At 38.1% G+C, this 17,838-nt stretch overlaps 1 protein-coding gene across 1 annotated transcript in view; it reads right to left on the bottom strand.

Moving 5' to 3' along the window:
• PPP4R4 (protein phosphatase 4 regulatory subunit 4) overlaps positions 1–16,829 on the bottom strand; it is a gene marked incomplete at both ends in the record, with an annotated part of 70,662 nt that extends 53,833 nt beyond the window's left edge. Inside the window, 2 exons of the mRNA XM_084287132.1 lie at positions 16,167–16,240; positions 16,740–16,829. Of these exons, the coding sequence (XP_084143258.1) occupies positions 16,167–16,240; positions 16,740–16,829 (164 nt within the window). The remainder of the gene's footprint in view (positions 1–16,166; positions 16,241–16,739) is intronic.
• Positions 16,830–17,838: the final 1,009 nt, after the last annotated feature.

Genomic DNA, 17,838 nt, shown 5'->3' with positions numbered 1-17,838 from the left:
TTAAGGACTACTCTTGCTAACTAAAAACTAATGCTTCTACAAGTTTTTTATTTTAAAATTTTGTCTTTGATTGTTAAGTTTCAGGGGTTTAGAAAGTAGAAAAGTGTCCTGAAATCAAAAATATTAAAAAAATATTTTATTTCAAGAAGAATGCTCATATACTCTGGTATTTTGTGTAATCCTTTCTTAACACTGGTGTAAAACATACGTGAAATGCAGTAATTTTCTTTTAAATTCATGTTATCTACACTCACATTTCAAGCATACCTCTGTAAGCATAAATTATGAGTGCCTAAACATCTATTTGACATATATTGTGTTAAGCATATAATAAACAGACCCAGTTCCACAGAAGGATCTGTCATTTTATTAAAATAACTTTCTTTCAGAGCTATGGTTGAATAAAGATTTAGAAGCACAAGTTGTAGAAATATTAACAGTTTTGAACTTATATATATATATATATATATATATATATATATATATATATATATAAATCGCAAAGGAGATTTTATAGACAACGTAAGTGCTGCAAAATTGTTTGTACATTATCCTCTACCATGCTGCAAGTGACAAATAAGAGTATCCAGAATCAAAATAAAAGCACTTATCACTCAAAACTATAAAGATATTTGGGATACCTTTTTTAAAGACAGTTACCAGATTTATCAAATTGCTTACATTTCTGACACAATACAGGTTTAAGAATAGACGCTTCCTTTTCAAAAAAACCCCTCATGTAAGAAAAGAAAAGCATTGCTCATTCATACATACTTAATTCCAAATCTATGTATCATATTAACAATTTTATATGTTTATTATGTATCTTATGTATTATAATACAATACTGAGGCTCCTAAGCCACATGTTGCACTTTTTTCTCTCTCAGAACAACTTTTCAGGGTCACAGTTAGCTGGGTACAGCACGTAACAACCTCAAAACTAATTTAAGTTGTCCTAGAAGCCAATGGCCTTTTTCTGTGTGTAATTATACCTGGTAACATTTGTGTACCCCATCCTTCAATATACATGAAATTTAGGCTACTATGTAATATTCTAGAGTAGGGATATAAACCAGGCTGTAACTAAGCCCAAGGCTGAACTGGCCAAAGTAGCACCGAGCAGCTTTTCCCATCAACTGTCCTGTCCCATTACCAGCCTTGCCAGGTCAAACAGAAAAAAACTTGCATTTTCAGGCTTCTATAACTTCGCTGAAAACAAGATTAATCCAAAAATGTAGCACCTGATTAATACTCATTTTAAATGAATTCAGAAGTCCTGATAATATCTCAGTATGACCATCTCCTTATAGCTGGTATTCTTAAGAGTTTTCTATTAAAAATCACATTTTTCAAAACCACTTTTTCATTATCTTCTACTTCAGAACTATGTACCCTTGGTCATTTTAAAGCATATCTGAATCTTCATACATCACCTGAACATACACCACTACATATAAAACTTCTCGAGCAATTAAAATAAGAACAGAAATCCCCTATTTAGCTCCACAGTACTTTTGTATTCATACAAACCCTGTTTACCAGAATCAGTTTAGTCAGCTGAAGTTTGTTTGCTGAATAATTGTCATAGAAATAAAGGATTTATAATTCATACAGTCTTTTCTCTTCCTAAGCCAATAAAAATGTACTATAATGTTACAACAACTTCACTCTTCCTAATATTACCAGCTTTTAGTAATCAGTGTCTAAATTCACAGTGAGGATACATTAAGCTTTTCTGCTTTGAACTTTAAGAAAAGTTTCAGGAATATAAGCAGTACCTCAAAAGAACATGTTTTCTGTACCAAATATTAGCCTATTATCAATATTACTATCTCCTAAAAGGTGATTTCCTCCTCCTTAGGTGACTCGTAACACATATTGCATTGCGTATGGTCTCTGGGTAGAACATCCATCTTGGTGGTTTTTATTTTGAGTCTAAATTTGAAAAATAAAACCAGCCTCTTCACTCCAAGATCAAGATAATGCAATCTCCAGTCCCTGGATGATGTAATAAAAATGAGCTAGTAGTTGATACTATTCTTCCCTCTGCCCAGTCCTCATCCACTGACTCATAATTTACAATTTCCACTTTCAGCAAGAATTGCCATTCCACACTACGTACTATATGATATATGGACTCTCCTGAAAAAGTGCAAGGTCTGTAATCCTTCTGCACAGGAAGTGAGGGGAAAAAATTACACATGGTAACCAAAGTATTTTACCCTTCTAAAGGTAAATTATTTCTGCTGACCTAAATTTATCTTATAGTCTAATTTAGGCACGGGATGTCTTTTCATTCTCCAACCTTATTTGTTGTATCACTATTTCATCCACAGAGACAGCTGTTTGTGGTATGAAAGGGACAAACACCTCAAATGACCCAGCAAGTACTAAAGTCTACATAGTTTTCAGCTTATGAATCATTTACTTGAGGGCCATTATACACAACAGTCCCAAAAGCTTTATTACTTATCTGTGTGTCTGTTTATCATGCATACTCATCCTTGCTGAGCATAACATATTCCATCTTTTATCACTTCTACATTGTTTTTTTCATAGCATCACTAATCTAACACTTGTGGAAGCTGATGAGGATCTTGTCATAAATATTTAAATATAAAGATACTCTTTTCTAGATCAAGAACATTTCAACCTCTCCTTTAGAAAATGGACTTGCAGTTCTAAAAAAGAGTTCTCTATTTTTTCAAGATATACTGATTGATCTAACAGAAGATATCACTCCCTTTCACCTTATCCCTTGCAATGAGTCTCTCCAAACATTTATTTAAAAACTAATTGTGCTATACTAATTTCATCAGCAAACCATTATGCAGGTATACCATTATGCTCATCGCAGGTTAGAAAAGCAAATGTTACTGGTCTGTTTGTCTATATCTGCATTGCTTCATTAAAAAAGCTTTTTATGTAAAAGAGATTGTTTTAAGGTAAAAACAATGGTAACTCTGAGAAGGTGGTTGGGCGCTGGAACAGGTTCCTAAAGGCAGTGGTCATGGCACTGAGCCTGCTGGAGTTCAAGAAGCATTTGGACGACGTTCTCAGACATAAGGTTGGATTTTCAGGGTGGTCCTGTGTGGAGCCAGAAGCTGGACTCAATGGTCCTTGTGTGTCTTTTCCAACTCTGGATATTCCATGGAAAAAGCCTAAAATAACCATGATGTTCTAAGGCTTAAATACAAGTACAAATTTTGAGCCAACTTACAAAAAAAATTTCAAACTTTTTAAAATAGGTTCATAAGATCCAGAATAACAAACTAAGCTGCTACAGCAATCATTATCACTTAGACAAATTGTACATAAAGCACACTTATTACTGACTGACTTGACTGTCCATTTCCAAAATGACACAGAAGAATGAACCAAAAGGAAATAGAAAAGAGACCAATAGAGACATTTTAAGAAATGCTGAGTACAGGAAAAGTCAATGAATGAATGAAAAGCAACAAATAAAAACAAAAAAAAAGGGTACAGGCAGACTGACCCCAAGGGTTTGAAGCTATTACTCATAGATTTTCACGTATATGCAAGAGAAATATATCTACATGTCTATCTGTACAACATACAGAGATACTGTAGGTAGATATAATAATATAAACTGAACTCTTGTTTCAATTTGAAAAATATGGAAGAAAAATTCTGAGCACTGAAAAATGCATCTGAAAACTTAGAAACTCTTTCAAAACTTTATCTACAGAAGTAGTTCTTTTTCTTCCCAAACAAAGAAATCTGAGTGTGTGTGGTGGTCAGACCCAGTACAGTGTGAACTCAGAACGACATCAAACCAATAACACTAATTTTTTATTAAATTATTGCTGTCACACTCAAAGGACCTGGAGACTCAAAAAAAAAAAAAAAAATTAGAAAACAAACACAAACCCATGAACTCTCATATAAGGTACCTTTTGGACAGCTTGGAATTGGTAAGCCCTGCTTGTTCTACCTCTGTTCATTATTCAGATGTTTTCAAAAAGTAATGGACACCTACGTCAGGCTGAAACAGTTACATGCATCAGCAGTACAAAGTCATAAGAGTCATACAGCTTCCCGTAGTGTTGCTCTCTCAACCATCAGAAATTGACACAGATCAAAGGCAGCTTTCTGAGAGAAACATGCAAATAACTAAAAATTACTTCAATTTCAAGCTGTTGCTGATTCACATCCACTCAAACCAAAAAAGTGCTTTACTTGATTCATGTTCACTTTGGAAAGCAGGGTGAAAATCATCTTCTTAATTAAAACGAAGAGTCAGAGTCACGTCCCTCAGAAATATACAAGATTTCTTCCATTAACAGCATACAGTTTGGACCGGACAGATAATCAAACCAGATAACACAGTGAGCAGAACGAGCAAATTGAAGCGATGACAAGTCTGGCAGATATCCACCTCTCTGGCAAAATAATTTCAAACAGTAAATAAAAATACATATTATATATACAGATAATTCATCTGTATTTACATTCCCATTAAGAGCAAAACATGAGAATCCTCCTGCCTACCCAACTAGGTTTAGGTAATTATAACCCCAGGCCTGTCTTAATAATGTTCCCTACCTCCAAAATCACTACAATGATCTTAAACAGCCTCTTGTTAGACTATTTTTTCCCCTCACATATTCATATTTTAAATTATTTCTAATGGTACAATTATCCCAAAAAGAGTTTGACATTCTGCAATGGAAAGAATAAATAAAGCATTTTCCAGTAATTCCACCCACATTTACTAAAATTAGTACAGAATCATCTCTGGAAGAAAAGAATCTCTCTTTCTTTTGAATGCATCTCAAATACACTCAGCTGCATAGCTCCTTCACAGGGTATCAGTTTTAACCACCAGAATACTTGGATTGTCTGTTTACTATGTTAGTATCAATACCCCTTGATGGAAATAAAAGTAACATGGAAAAAGAAAAGTTACAAGAAAAGGCAACCACTGATACAACATTGCTTTTTTTCCCCTGTTCAATATGTTCTTGTTTCCCTTTTGTTTGTTTGTTTGGTTGGTTGGTTTGGTTTTTAGCAGAAACATAACAATATTGACAGATCACTCAAAGGTGTAGGTCAGCAGACCCTTAGTCCAAACTCATTGTGGGGTGTTAAAGCCATGCATTATTCTTCCATGAATAATACTTTGATTAGGTATCTGATATGGTCTACTTGCAGATGGCTATCTGCAGGTGGAATTTAACTTAACTGCACACAGGGCTTAGAATTTCAATGTCATTTCAGTGTGTTCAAAACTCGAAACCCCTGTATGACAGGACCCATGCGCTCTTTATTGGTGTCACTAAGGCCATCTCAACTGGTATTCTGTATGTAGTCTCCTGGAAACAATGAGTTTAAGGCAAGCCTTCAATCATAGGGATGATGGCAAAGAAAAGGAAAAATAAGATGTACGCACTTGCAAGGGAAGTAATAATGAGGAGGGGTAATAATCAGTTTTCTGCATGTTGGACTCAAAAAGTGGGAGCAACAGAACATAAAAATACTTAGTATTTGTGTCCTTCATCAAAAGGCATCCTTATTTAATCAGAAAATAAGATGAAGTACTACGTAAGTAAGTACTTAAAGTCTTCAGAATTAGCAATAAATAAGATTCACAGATTTTGATATCAATTTTATTGATCTAAGTACTCTTTAACATTGCTTTAAAATAGGCGGGACAGTTCAAGTGATCAAAGTGAAAGCAGATTTGTCTACTCTTAATAGCTGATTTTTCCATACCAGTATGCATCTAATCATTTATAACAAACTCATGGTGCAAATATTTTATTTGCACATAATATAACAGGCATGCAAGGTTCAGAATATAGAAGCAACGCTTAAAATGCACCTGCAGTTGGTCTTCCATGGTGACTAAAAGTAAGAGGAAATAGACATACTCTTGGGTTAAACCCTGTACTAAAGAAGTAGGTTAATTTGTAGTCATCGCTTTCTTTTCCACTGATTTAGTGTTTTGCAATTTTAAAAGGCAAGAGTAGAAATAAATCTTGACCTGAAGAATGTATTCTACGTGTCTTGCTCCCAAAATGGCAGAAAAATAGGTACTCTAATCTTGAGCTTTTAAATGAAATTACTTAAGGGAGATTAACTGTTTGTAACAGAAGCATTTTGGTGCAAACAGCAATGAGGCAATGACTCATGTTTTGCTATTTAATATGGACATAAATCCTCCTCCTCAGAAAGCTCTGTTACAATTTCAGCAGTGAAAATGGCATCTTTTCTGTTTCTCCCTTCAAAGCCAGCATTTTTATCTTCAGACCTGCACAATAATGTAAGTAATATTACCATGTAAACATGCATATTAAAGCAGAAGCATTCAAATTTCTCTTCTACATATGCTTATTCTGTCAGAGACAATACAATCAATTCATATTCACAGGGAAAACATGGTTAGCATTTTTAAAGTATGTATTTAAGGTCCCTTGACTAGCTTAATTTAAAAACACTAAACTATTAAGGATGTCAATGTCTTAAATTTGACTAGTTTCATCCCCGTTTGACATTCAAGGAAACTGAGCCATAGACATTACCAAGCAATTCCAGAAGAAGAGCGCATATTGCCTGAGAAAGTCACGCTACACGCTGGTCAGCTGCACTTTTCATTCAGTACAAGCACAGAGTAGACCCCATTGTGCAGACCTAACCTCGCAAGCAGAACATAATGGTATTGCTGAGCACAACAACACTCCTACTGTGCAGCTCTGCTTATATGAGTTGAGTTATCACAGTGCTTCAACCCAGCTGGAATCCAACTTCCTGCTCTTCTCCAACTGGTAAAGAGAATCGAGTTGGAGCTACACAGGCAACTTTGAAGAGCTGCTTTCAAATGAGCGTAAACTGCTCCAGTGTCTGTTTCCTCCACTGTTCACCACCAACAATGTCTGGGGGTGCTGGCAGGGTGGAGCAGGTATTGATGGTAGAAGATAATTGACACCTGCCAAAATTAACTCACTGTTTTTACTTAAAAAATGTAGACTCAATACTTTTTTATTTGGGATATAATTTATGAATCTGTACATAAAACTATTGTCCTGAGAAAAATACTCCAAGAATTTCTGCTCATACCCTTCCCGTGCCCCTGGACCGCCACAGAAAACCCTGTTGCAACTTTCCCAATTTAATTCAAAGTTAGAGCGCATTGATGTTTAAGAAATAAAAACAAATTACATCATTCTGATGTAAAACCCACTGAAAACCAAACAGCACTACGTATTATGTTTGAAACTAAGTGGAAGATTTAACCTTAAAAATCTACAGAAAATTGCTGTAGGTAAAATTGTATTGATCCACTTGCAAAGCCAGAAGAATTCTCTTAAACTAGACAATTACTGGAAAATGGATGAGGACAAGAAGGATGGATAAATTACTTTCCTCCACATTAGCAAGAATGTAAGATTATGCTCTTTGAGGCTGCAGTCTTTCTTCATTACACTCTATTTTGACTCATTGATGCTGGGCACCTTTATTTATATAAACTTACAAAAGCATGTCTAGAATTGCTACAGATACTTTTCTAGCTACTCTAAGTAAACAGAGTCAACAACAGCAATACCCCTGGTTACTGCCCTCAGCTTGGATTCATACACACTTAGAATGATGTAACTGCATTCATATCAGTTAATTTATCCCTGCTGCCATACAGCCTCAATCCAAATTTGTTCTGCTATAGTAAACTTAAGAACAGTGGAAGAACAGTAAAGCAGACATTACAGAGATACACTGGGACTGAAATCACTCTGCAGCATGTTTCTCTACGCAAAGGGTGTGTGATTTTGAAATTATACAGTGACTAAGAAATATGCTCTCTCCATAGAATGTGTTAGGAAAGTGGTAGGTATCTAAAAATCCATTAGTACATACGGGGTAGATGGGCAAGATATTTTCAACAGTAGTTAACAAGTTCAAGAAAGCACAGCAATTGCACTCAGCCCTGCTGTGAATTGACACGGCTGACAAGGAGTGACTCAGCTAATCTGCACATTAGAGTAGTACACATTCGCAGAACCCACAGCCATGCGACAGCGTGGAATAAAGAAACCTGCTCCCAAAACATCTGCTATCAAGATACAGGCGATTATATCCAGAGCCTGATGCCTGTATTCCTCAACATTAACCCCTCCTAGGGCAATGCTTCACAAAAAGAAACAAGCAGAAACATCGAGTTCAACACAAAAGAAACTAAAAGTATAGAATTTAAATTAAAAAAAAAAAAAACTGCATCATCAACAGTCCATTAAGATAATAATGTGAATATGAAATATCTGGTACCTTTCCCTGCTTGTATAAAAGTCTCAGCCAGGGGCAATAAGGCTTGCCTCAGACAGATGTATCTAAGAGATCTATGAGAAATTTCCAAGTCTTTTGTCTTTTTTCTCATTCTGGTTTATTATGACTCATAAAGCAGAAAGCCATTTTTCTTCCATAGACAGTGGTGTTCATCTGATAGCTATAGGGAGTTCGCATTCAGTGGGAAAGACTTTTCAAGAAGTGCCTCCATGAGACCAGCAAGGTTATTCATGGAAAGAGTAGCAACATCAAGAACTGCAGGGACTGTGATATCCATGTAAAATTAGTTTTAACAGATTGAGGCACAGGATTTAGGGAACTCTTATATCACAGACAGCAGAAGCTAATGTTATTGTTCAATCTGGTCAGACCTGTGCACAGACTGATCTAGGACAATAATTATACAGGGGAAGGGAAATTGAAGCCTAAGGATGCCAATGCTGTTAATTCTCAAACCATATCACCGCCATGTTCAAATGAAAAGATTCTTGCTACTTCTGAATCACTAGCCTATCTTTAAAAAGCTTTCCCTGAGGCTAAAACTCTGTCTTTGTCTAGAGATACCACTTACAGCATCAGTTTTCCAACCCAGAGCTATTCAGTTTCAGAATCTGAAGCTACTTTCTTTTTACGGCATATAATCCTATAATTGTGTATAATTCAAACAGTTGGTTCTTCAGCCATAATATGTTGTTTTTTTCAGACTTTGCCATTAGAAATCCTCACTGTAGAAATTGCTTCCATTTTCCTTTTCAGTTCATCTTCAAGACCTAAAGAGAACTTTTCTTATACAAAAAGCTGCCTCGGGAAGATTAAACAAGATGTCCCTTCCCAAAGCACTAGACCTTCTAAGTCAACAAAGGAGGTGAGAACTCCTTGAATTTCTTCATCTCAAGAACCATCTACATTTCCATCATGCTTACCCTGGTGTAGAAGTCTCTGCTTAAGTGATGAATTCTGGTTTCTCTTGTGTAACACAAAGCTTCAGACTGAAGTTTGACAGGCAGTATAACCTTACCACCGTGTTGGCATTGAGACCACCAGCTGGTGGAACAAAGGCAAAAACATTGCTAAAGTTACCCTAAAATTAGCTAAATAAAACTGTTCTACAAGTATACCCCAGACAACAAGGATTAATTTTAAGTCTTTACAGAACGATTTCTTGTCACATTGCAAATTATTCCTGTCATAGCACATCAACTCAGGCATACACAGACCCAAGCTTGCAGTCCTAGTTCCTGAAGTCCTTAAATTATAATCTGATTTTCACCTCAGTAAAACAACCTTACCTTTACGAAGAGTGAAAATGTGAACCAAGACATAATGGAGTGTTACCTGCCTTAGTTTGTGGAAAATAGAGTATGTCAAAGAGCTCTGAATGCAAAAATATGTGAAGTTGTGTATCAGCACTGAGAATCACTATTCAGAAGAGTCTTAAAGTACTCACACAAATGACAAGCATTTGTCAAATCCCTGTCACTAACAGTGTATGCTACTATCCTGACTCTCTCGTAACTCAAGCATCTACTACAGGTTTTGGGGGAAGAGTAGCTGGACTACTATTCTCTGCTGCTTCTACCTGTCAGCAGGAACTGAATTTGAGTCAGAGTAGAGGGCCATGAAACCATCACATCATGATGTGTGAAGGGTTCCCAATGCCTAGAGTTAAGTAGACCTCAAGACAATAGAAGAAGCCACTGGCATACTGCAGTCACTATATTAAGGGGCACCGTCTTGTGACAGCGTTCTCAAGCTTACCATAAATGACCTAATCTTTCAGGGCTCTATACTTCGTGTATTCCAGCACTATATTTTACCATCTCTTGCAGTTTCCATTGGATGCACCTTCAGTTCCTGAAAAACTAACACAATGCTATCATCTGGTGCCAAATCAGGCAATGGATACAAAAATAAATTAGTAATATTGAGCAACCATGAGGATAAAAGCTCCTTACAAGTACACAATGTTGTTATGAACAGTTGGAGCTTTCTAAGGAAGGTGATACAAAGGAGAATTATTGTGCTTGCACATTAATTATGTGCCATCTCAAAATGAGCTGTGCAGCTGTTAAGAAGTTATTTATTAAGTGACAGTGTTCATCTAAACAAAAGGAAAACAAACTCAGTATCCTGCTGGGCAGTATGCTAACCCTGTTGTATGGGATTTATCATGTAGAAACAACAAAAATTGTAAATACTTAGCTGGATATTCCTATGTAGATCTTTTCTAGGAGAGCATGACAAGGTTCTCTGAAGTCAATAGAACAGGTTTTACATATTAGAAAAACAACACACAGTTCTTTCAACTGTTTATACTATGAAAAGGGGCAACCACACAGCTACCCAGTTTCTCATTATTATCTCACACCTGAAGATGATCTGAAACAGACTTAATTAACACCTCCAAAGGAGAGTTCATCAATGCAATACGGAAGAGCTACCACTGCCCTGACACATCACAGCTCTCATGCAGACTTCCAGAAGTCCATTTAATGTCAAAGGGCTCATTAAATACACTATAGCTGATACCTTACACTCTCCAACCATTTCAATTGGTACTTAAAGACTCTGAGTGTAGATTCAAGATTAGTGTCACCTGATCTAAATCTGTTCTACTATTGAGGGGAGAACAGTCTACCAGGTTTGACCCCCTCTCCACTCAAGCTCCCACTTAAAATAGCATGAGCAGTCATGCAGTTGCTCATTTTATTGGAAGTGAGTACCTGAGAAGTGTTAAAATTACCATCAGTTCCCTAATTGAACTGAGACTGCATGGCTGCAGTTGCGAGAGAGCTGGCAAACAAAAAGCATCACAAACATGCTTTTTTTGCATCACAAACACAAGGAGAAGAAAGAAGAACCACTCCTCCTGATATGGCAAGAGCTTCATCCAGCTTAACTTCACCATGAAACTATATCATGAAACTTTACCTTCATTAATACCATAAACCAACCAAATCTACTGCTAAGTCTCAAAGACATTTCATCTGCTGTAGAGCCTTACTCCCATTCTGCTCCCCACTTCTCTTGTGTCTTTTTTTCTGGTGCACAAAGTACTGGATGACTGAAGTGATCTGTTTTAAAGCTAACCATTACTTTCACGGTTTGGCTCAGGTAAATTCCCTAATGTGCTTGTGAGGGAGAACAAGGGCTAGAACAGGGCAACAATTGGCAATAACATCTTCCTGCATTGACTGCGGCCTGAAAGATGCAAGAAAAATGAAACATTTTTCTCTTTTGTTTGTTTTTGTTTGATCGTTTTTGGGGTTTCTCTGAACACATTACTAACCTATACTTTGTACATTTCCAGCTGCTTCCTTAGCTGTAGTTTCAAATCAGCAAATGTGATCAACAGAAGTATTTGCACAAATCTAAATTTTAATAAAAGCATGTGACTTAACATTGTTTCAGAAGAATACATCTACACTTTTCACTTTAAGGAAGCAAAAATATCTACTGCATATACATGAATTTATTTGCATAACAGAGTCAAGGTCATGCAATTAATTTATCCATCCAACTAAGTGAATCGAGAGTTAAACTTCTATATAATATAAATTGTAATTAAAAACAAGACATTATTACCCTGGAAATAATTCAATAAAGACTGAAGAATACAGTTTGCAGGTATAGTTGGAAGAATTATTTTCCAACACGCTTAAGATGACAGTTGGATCCTTCAGTACACTATCTAGGCAACAGGACCATAAATTCTGAAGCTGTATAATCTGTTATATTAAACAATGCTCACTTTTGAAAATCAACTACTAGAGTTATATTTAAAGGGAAGCTTTAACTGAATTCAAAAGCCGAGTTGCTTACCCCTACAGAGAAAATAAAACTTCAGAAACTAATACCATGAAGACTACAAACTAAAGGAAAAAAATAATTTAAAAAAAGTCTCTAAATTACTAGCTAGTTGTTTTGATGCTCACAGTTAACAACATATAAGATGTAAAGAGACTTTTAGAATTTAAGAATACTCTAGCTAACCAAAGATGGCCACAATAAAGTACAACTTTTTCTTTTTTTTTTTTTTTTTTTAATAGAAAAGCAGTAGGTTTATAAGCATTGAATTCTTTCCAATCTAGATAAAGTATCTATTCTATTGTCAAAAACTGTGTTAAATGTTTTGGAGGGGGACTGTGTTGTTTTCTGAACTGGGAGATAGATTTACTCCAAAACCAAAGTACAGTATGTTCCCAAAAGGGTGAATAATTCAGTCTTCCACCTTGATAACTCATTATTACCCTGTTATTTTGAGTGTGACAGAAATGTCAAGGCCTGTAAGCTTTAACACTAAGCAGGCACAAATAAACAAAAAGTAGCTGAATACAAAATAATACAATACACACAACAATGCAAAACCCCCTAGGGAAAGCTATCAGAAAAGCCTTCAGAAAACAAACCACTATACAGTGTGCATGCTAGTAAATATCCCTGAATCCAAACTAAATTCACATCAGACAAACAATACATACTTATCTATTGGCTTTATGCCATAAAAGGGTAAGTTACAGTAAGACAACTGAGAGTAAGTGCTGACACTAAACATCAGCAAGCATGGAAACTACAGGCAAAGGTTCATAGCATGAATAAAAATTGATGTCCCTGAGCTGCTTATTGTCACTCTCCTGGCACAGGTCACGATGCCCCAAAGAGTCAGCGCAATGCACAGCATTCAGTTGCTTCAGTGCAAAGTCTAGCAGCTTGTCTTGATCTGCTGATGTTTTTCTATGATAAGCCAGCAGTCTTGACGCTGACATGGATGAGATAAACATGGCTGTTCTACTCTCTTGGCTCTTCTGTAGGGACAGCAATGTTGAAAACACATTCAGAATACAACTCTGGTGTAACCCAGAAGAACATCAAGCATTCAGGCTAAAGCTCTAAAACCTAGTTCCTTGGCAGATGCCTCTCCCTCTATAGGCACTCAAATCCATTTGATTTCAATGGTAAGTTCATAGACATCTGACAGCCTGGTCTAAAGAAGTCCAGTTCCTCAACCAGAATTCAGGTTAATTGAGATTACAACAAGTGACATTCTTATTACGTTAGAACTTGATCAGTCTCACTGCAGAATGTTACCTAATTAAAATTGAGTACTCTGAGTAACAACAGTCTGAAGCTGCAGTTCACCCATGCTTAGGTCACACTGAAGTGACTCCAGCCACCAAGAGAGCTACTGAACCCGTTCCTTTGGCTTGCACAACTGTTTCTGTTGCTACACGATAAGCCCAACCAAGGAGCAATCCATAGTACCACTGTCAAATGAGAAGTAACAGAAGAGACAAAAAGAACAAACTGATGAAACTGATATGAGAGCTGTGAAACGAGCACCTCCTCACATACACAGTAGAGCAAGAATCAGTCAAAAAAACACAAACACACATTATTCAGGTACTAAAAACCTCAGAGAGTAAAAGGCTGTGCTGTTCTCTCCAACTCAGATGTCAACACATTTATTTTCAGACTACCATTGTAAGGTTTCAGAAGCAGATATCTAATGGGGGGTGGGGATGGGGATTCTACTAAACGTAAAACAGCTCTGCAGACAAGCAGCCCAGAGCATCCAAGTTCCAGGGTGGGAAGGAAAAGTTGGGAGTGGGTTTTGGAGGGAAAAGAGGCTAGCAAATGAACAGAAAGTGGCTGTTTTGTTGTTGTTGCTGTTTTGGTTTGGTTTTTGTTTTCCTGTTTAGAATGAGAGCCATTACAACATGAATACTCTTTTTGGACTTCCACAGGAATTAATTACTAAGCATTAGCTTTGCTGTATCATACAAAGGCTTCACTCTATTATTCAGCTCCACTGTGCTGTACAAGAAACACTGCTTTAAAGGTATCCCCCTCAGTAAATTAAACATCCCCAACTCGCAGATTAGAGTTATATAAATAAGTAACAACATAAATACGAATGTGCCACAACATTAAATATTTCAGTGCTACTTGTAGATAAAGAAGGTAACAGATTTACTTTCTATTATTGCTCTTGCAGGGTATTTTTGTTTGTTTGTTTTGGGGTTTTGTTAAGTATATGGATTTGGCATCATCCTCTCCAAATGGAGCACAACACATAAATCATTAACAATTCATGTCAATCTCACTAAAGGAAGTTTTCCAGGGGGATTTTCAAAAATGGCAGCGGCTTTATGGATAACATCAAGGAGAGTCCCACATAAGGGACAACCTGAACGAAAGCAAATAATGCATCTGTGTGATAAAATGAGGCATGAAAAGACCAGACTGACATTGCTGTCAAACAGGAACAGGCAAAGATATTGTATTATAATAGATGAAAAAAATACCAGACAAGCCAAAAATATATACCTTTGTGCATTACATAAAGGATACTACTTGTGTTACACGCAGCTTTTCAACTCTGATTATGCCCTACTTGATGCAGGAAAGGCAATATAAAGCAAAAAGCTTCCACTGGATTAGTGTATTAACATACCTGGACAATCACAGCAAGCGATTGCCTTACAAAAAGCTTACCAAGCAGAGATGAAGCTACCTTTCAGGAATAAAAGACTATGCAAAGGCAAAAATGAAAACTTCAGCACAAGGAAATTAATATTATGTTTCCAGAACAGCTGTTCAAGTAGAGAGAAAGCAGATGAAGATGTCAAGAGAAGTTCAAGGCCAGGTTGAAAAGCAATTAGTAAGATGAAAGACGTGGAGTAGAACCTTTTACCCTTTAACAAGGCAATGATCCAGTAATGACATATTGCTAGAAACATGATCGTTAATTGAGAAAAGAGCAGAAAGAACAAAGAAATTTGCTGCCATGGGGCTAGGGGGAAGTCAACCATGCTGCCTGCTGTGAAGTAAAAAATGAAATTGATGTGCATCTTTCCAACGATATGCACCACATGCAAACTGTTTCTTTTGAATTTCCCTAGAGTCAACAGACTACTCTGATTACAGGTACTACTTGCAAAAGTTTTTAAATCCAGTATTTAATAAGGTTTGGCATTATATATATTTTTTTTATTTTTTTTTTCTACAGTAGTATTAGTGGACAAAAAAATGCTTAACTAAAAATAATTGCACAGACCCCAAGAAGGGAAAATTAAGGCACTGGGAATACATACTCCAAACACTGAGGACAGCAATAGACTAGAAGAGCACTTAAAATAGCAAAATAAGCAAACTGTGAGGAATCTGCAGCTGTTTCTCCAATTACTAGGTATTGTTTAAAAATGAATATGCAAATCAAAATCCTTCAGAATACTTGTACTCTCAAAGATGATTTACACAATAGTTGTAAGAGATCTGTATTTTAACTATCAATGTTTAAGTTATTCCAGTAACTGCAGATAAATATTTTAAAGAACAAGGAGGAAAAACGAAAAACCAGAATGCAGGAAAGCATTAATATAGTACCTTCAACAGTATTTCCTAAAGACAACTTGAGAGATCAGTTTTGTATTCGCCTCAGAAAGCCCAGGTTTATAAAGTATGCTCAAATAGCTCTGCTACCAGTGTGTGGTAACTGCTCATGCCTTAGAGCAGATACGAGGGCATCGAACGATTGGCATTATTGATGTTAACACTCAGGGTATCTTGCAAAATCAGCTGCAGGGGAAAAGAAGATGAAGTACTACTCTGTTGGTGAGGGCCATATTAGAAACTCAGAAACGTTGGTACATCTACACAGGCAGCCTATTTATGCAACGTAAAAGAAAAAAATACAGTACCTATTTTTATCTTGTTTATACATTCAATGTAGAAGAAAGTAAAAACTACTACTGCAAGACAGAAAATAAAAGGAGCAAAGAGTAAATACACTAAAAAAAAACAAAACTATACATCATCATGAAGGTCAGTAATGTTTGACAGCAACATTTTATTAAATACCTGAGTAGGTAAACAGCCCTTTCAATATCATTGAGTTCTTCATCAACTGTCAGTCTTTCTATTTCTTCTGGCGTCTGTCAAGCGTGAAACAGAGATTATGAGTTTACAATGCCTTACTATTTCCTCATTTTAATCTCCTTAAAGCAACCCCTTCCTCCCCACATCCAGGGGCAGCTCTAAGAGTAATTTAAATTTAATCCTTGAAATCTCCAGCTTCAAACTGAGTCAAATAAATGGTTCCCCGGGAAAAGCTGGGAGGTAATGAAAGTACAGCTCCATGCCAGGCACTACCACAATTAATCACTGAAAGGGAAGTATAAACAAGTCGCATGTAAATTAATATAAAGACTTAAGTTAGTCTATTTTTTTTTTTCCCCAGAATAAGACTGTTAAGCTGCAAACACTAAGTCCCTGCTGCATGGGATTCGAGGCTGTTTATTCCAGGAGGAAGGCAAGCAGGCTTTAACACCGGGTGCCGTGCAAGCAGCCCGCCCGGTCGGGCAGCCGGGCACAAGCCCAAGCGGAGGCGATTTCACGCGGCTCGTAAAGCACCGTTCCCCTCGGCGCGGATACCTTCAGACTCCTGCGGACCGGCCTCTCTATAATAGTTAGCTCCTGCAGGTCTTCTATGTATCCAAAGAGATTGCCCTGGCTAAAATCCATCCTGGCGAAGAAGACCATCGGGTGCACGCACCGCCGAGAGCCTCCGGCGAGGCGCCGCTCCCCCGGCGGCTGGCGGAGGAAGGGCCGGCACCGCGCAACGCCCCCGAGGAGCGGCCGCGCCGCGCCCGCCGCCGCCGCCGCCCGCCCGGAGCCCGGCCTCAGCGCGCACACTGCGGCAGCGCCCGGTGCCCCGCCGGGCCCGGCCCCCGACGGGAAACTTTCCCCGGCCGGGCCGGCAGCGGGCCGGGACAGCCCCCCCGAGCCGGTCGCCGGGGCAACGCGGCGCTACAGCGGCCTCCGCGGGGCAAAACTGCAGCGTCTGAACGCGAGGAGGGGGCGTAGCGCGATGGCAGCCCCGGCACCCTCAGCGCTCAGACACCGGGGGCTTGTTCCCGTCCCCGTCCCCCGTCCCCTCCCCGGGGGTCCCCGCCGCCAGCGCGGCCTCCCCCGTCAAGGCTGCGGGCCAGGAGCCCCCCCTCACACCGCCCGCCCCCGGCCAGGTGTGCTCGGCCGTGCCTCGCCTCCGAAGTGCTTGGAAGAAGAATGATACGGGAGAAAGCTGCAAAAATTCTGCATGTAATGTGAAATGCCCAAAGCGGATTCCTCCCCCAGTGAATGCTTTCAAATTAATTTCATTTAAAGGAGGAAGATGAAAAGAAACCTTTGACATACTTATCAGGGAACTGTGAACCTGCAACAAAGACATCATTTCCACTCTTCATAACTTCTTATTCCTCATTTTTTGCTGTCCTTTTCCTCAGCCCTGCTACAGGAGCTCTCCCTGAGGCATGCAGTTATGCCTTGGGAGCCATAGGACTTAGCCTGCCTCAAAAAGGTGCATTGGGGGTATAAGGGAGAGTGTTTCACAATAAAGGTATGCCACTTTCACCCGTGAAGGATGAACAAATAAACATGGAAATGCTACCTTTCTGAATAATTTAATGTAACAGCGTGTTTGGGGTGGGCTAGTGAAGCGGAACGCATGCAGGGTGAGAATCAACAAACACAA

The sequence above is a fragment of the Netta rufina genome (assembly GCF_964035555.1).
Source record: "Netta rufina genome assembly, chromosome: 5".
In the NCBI taxonomy this organism is placed as follows: domain Eukaryota; kingdom Metazoa; phylum Chordata; class Aves; order Anseriformes; family Anatidae; genus Netta; species Netta rufina.
Note: the sequence above shows the minus strand (reverse complement) of the source record. Positions and strands in the feature narration are given on the sequence as shown.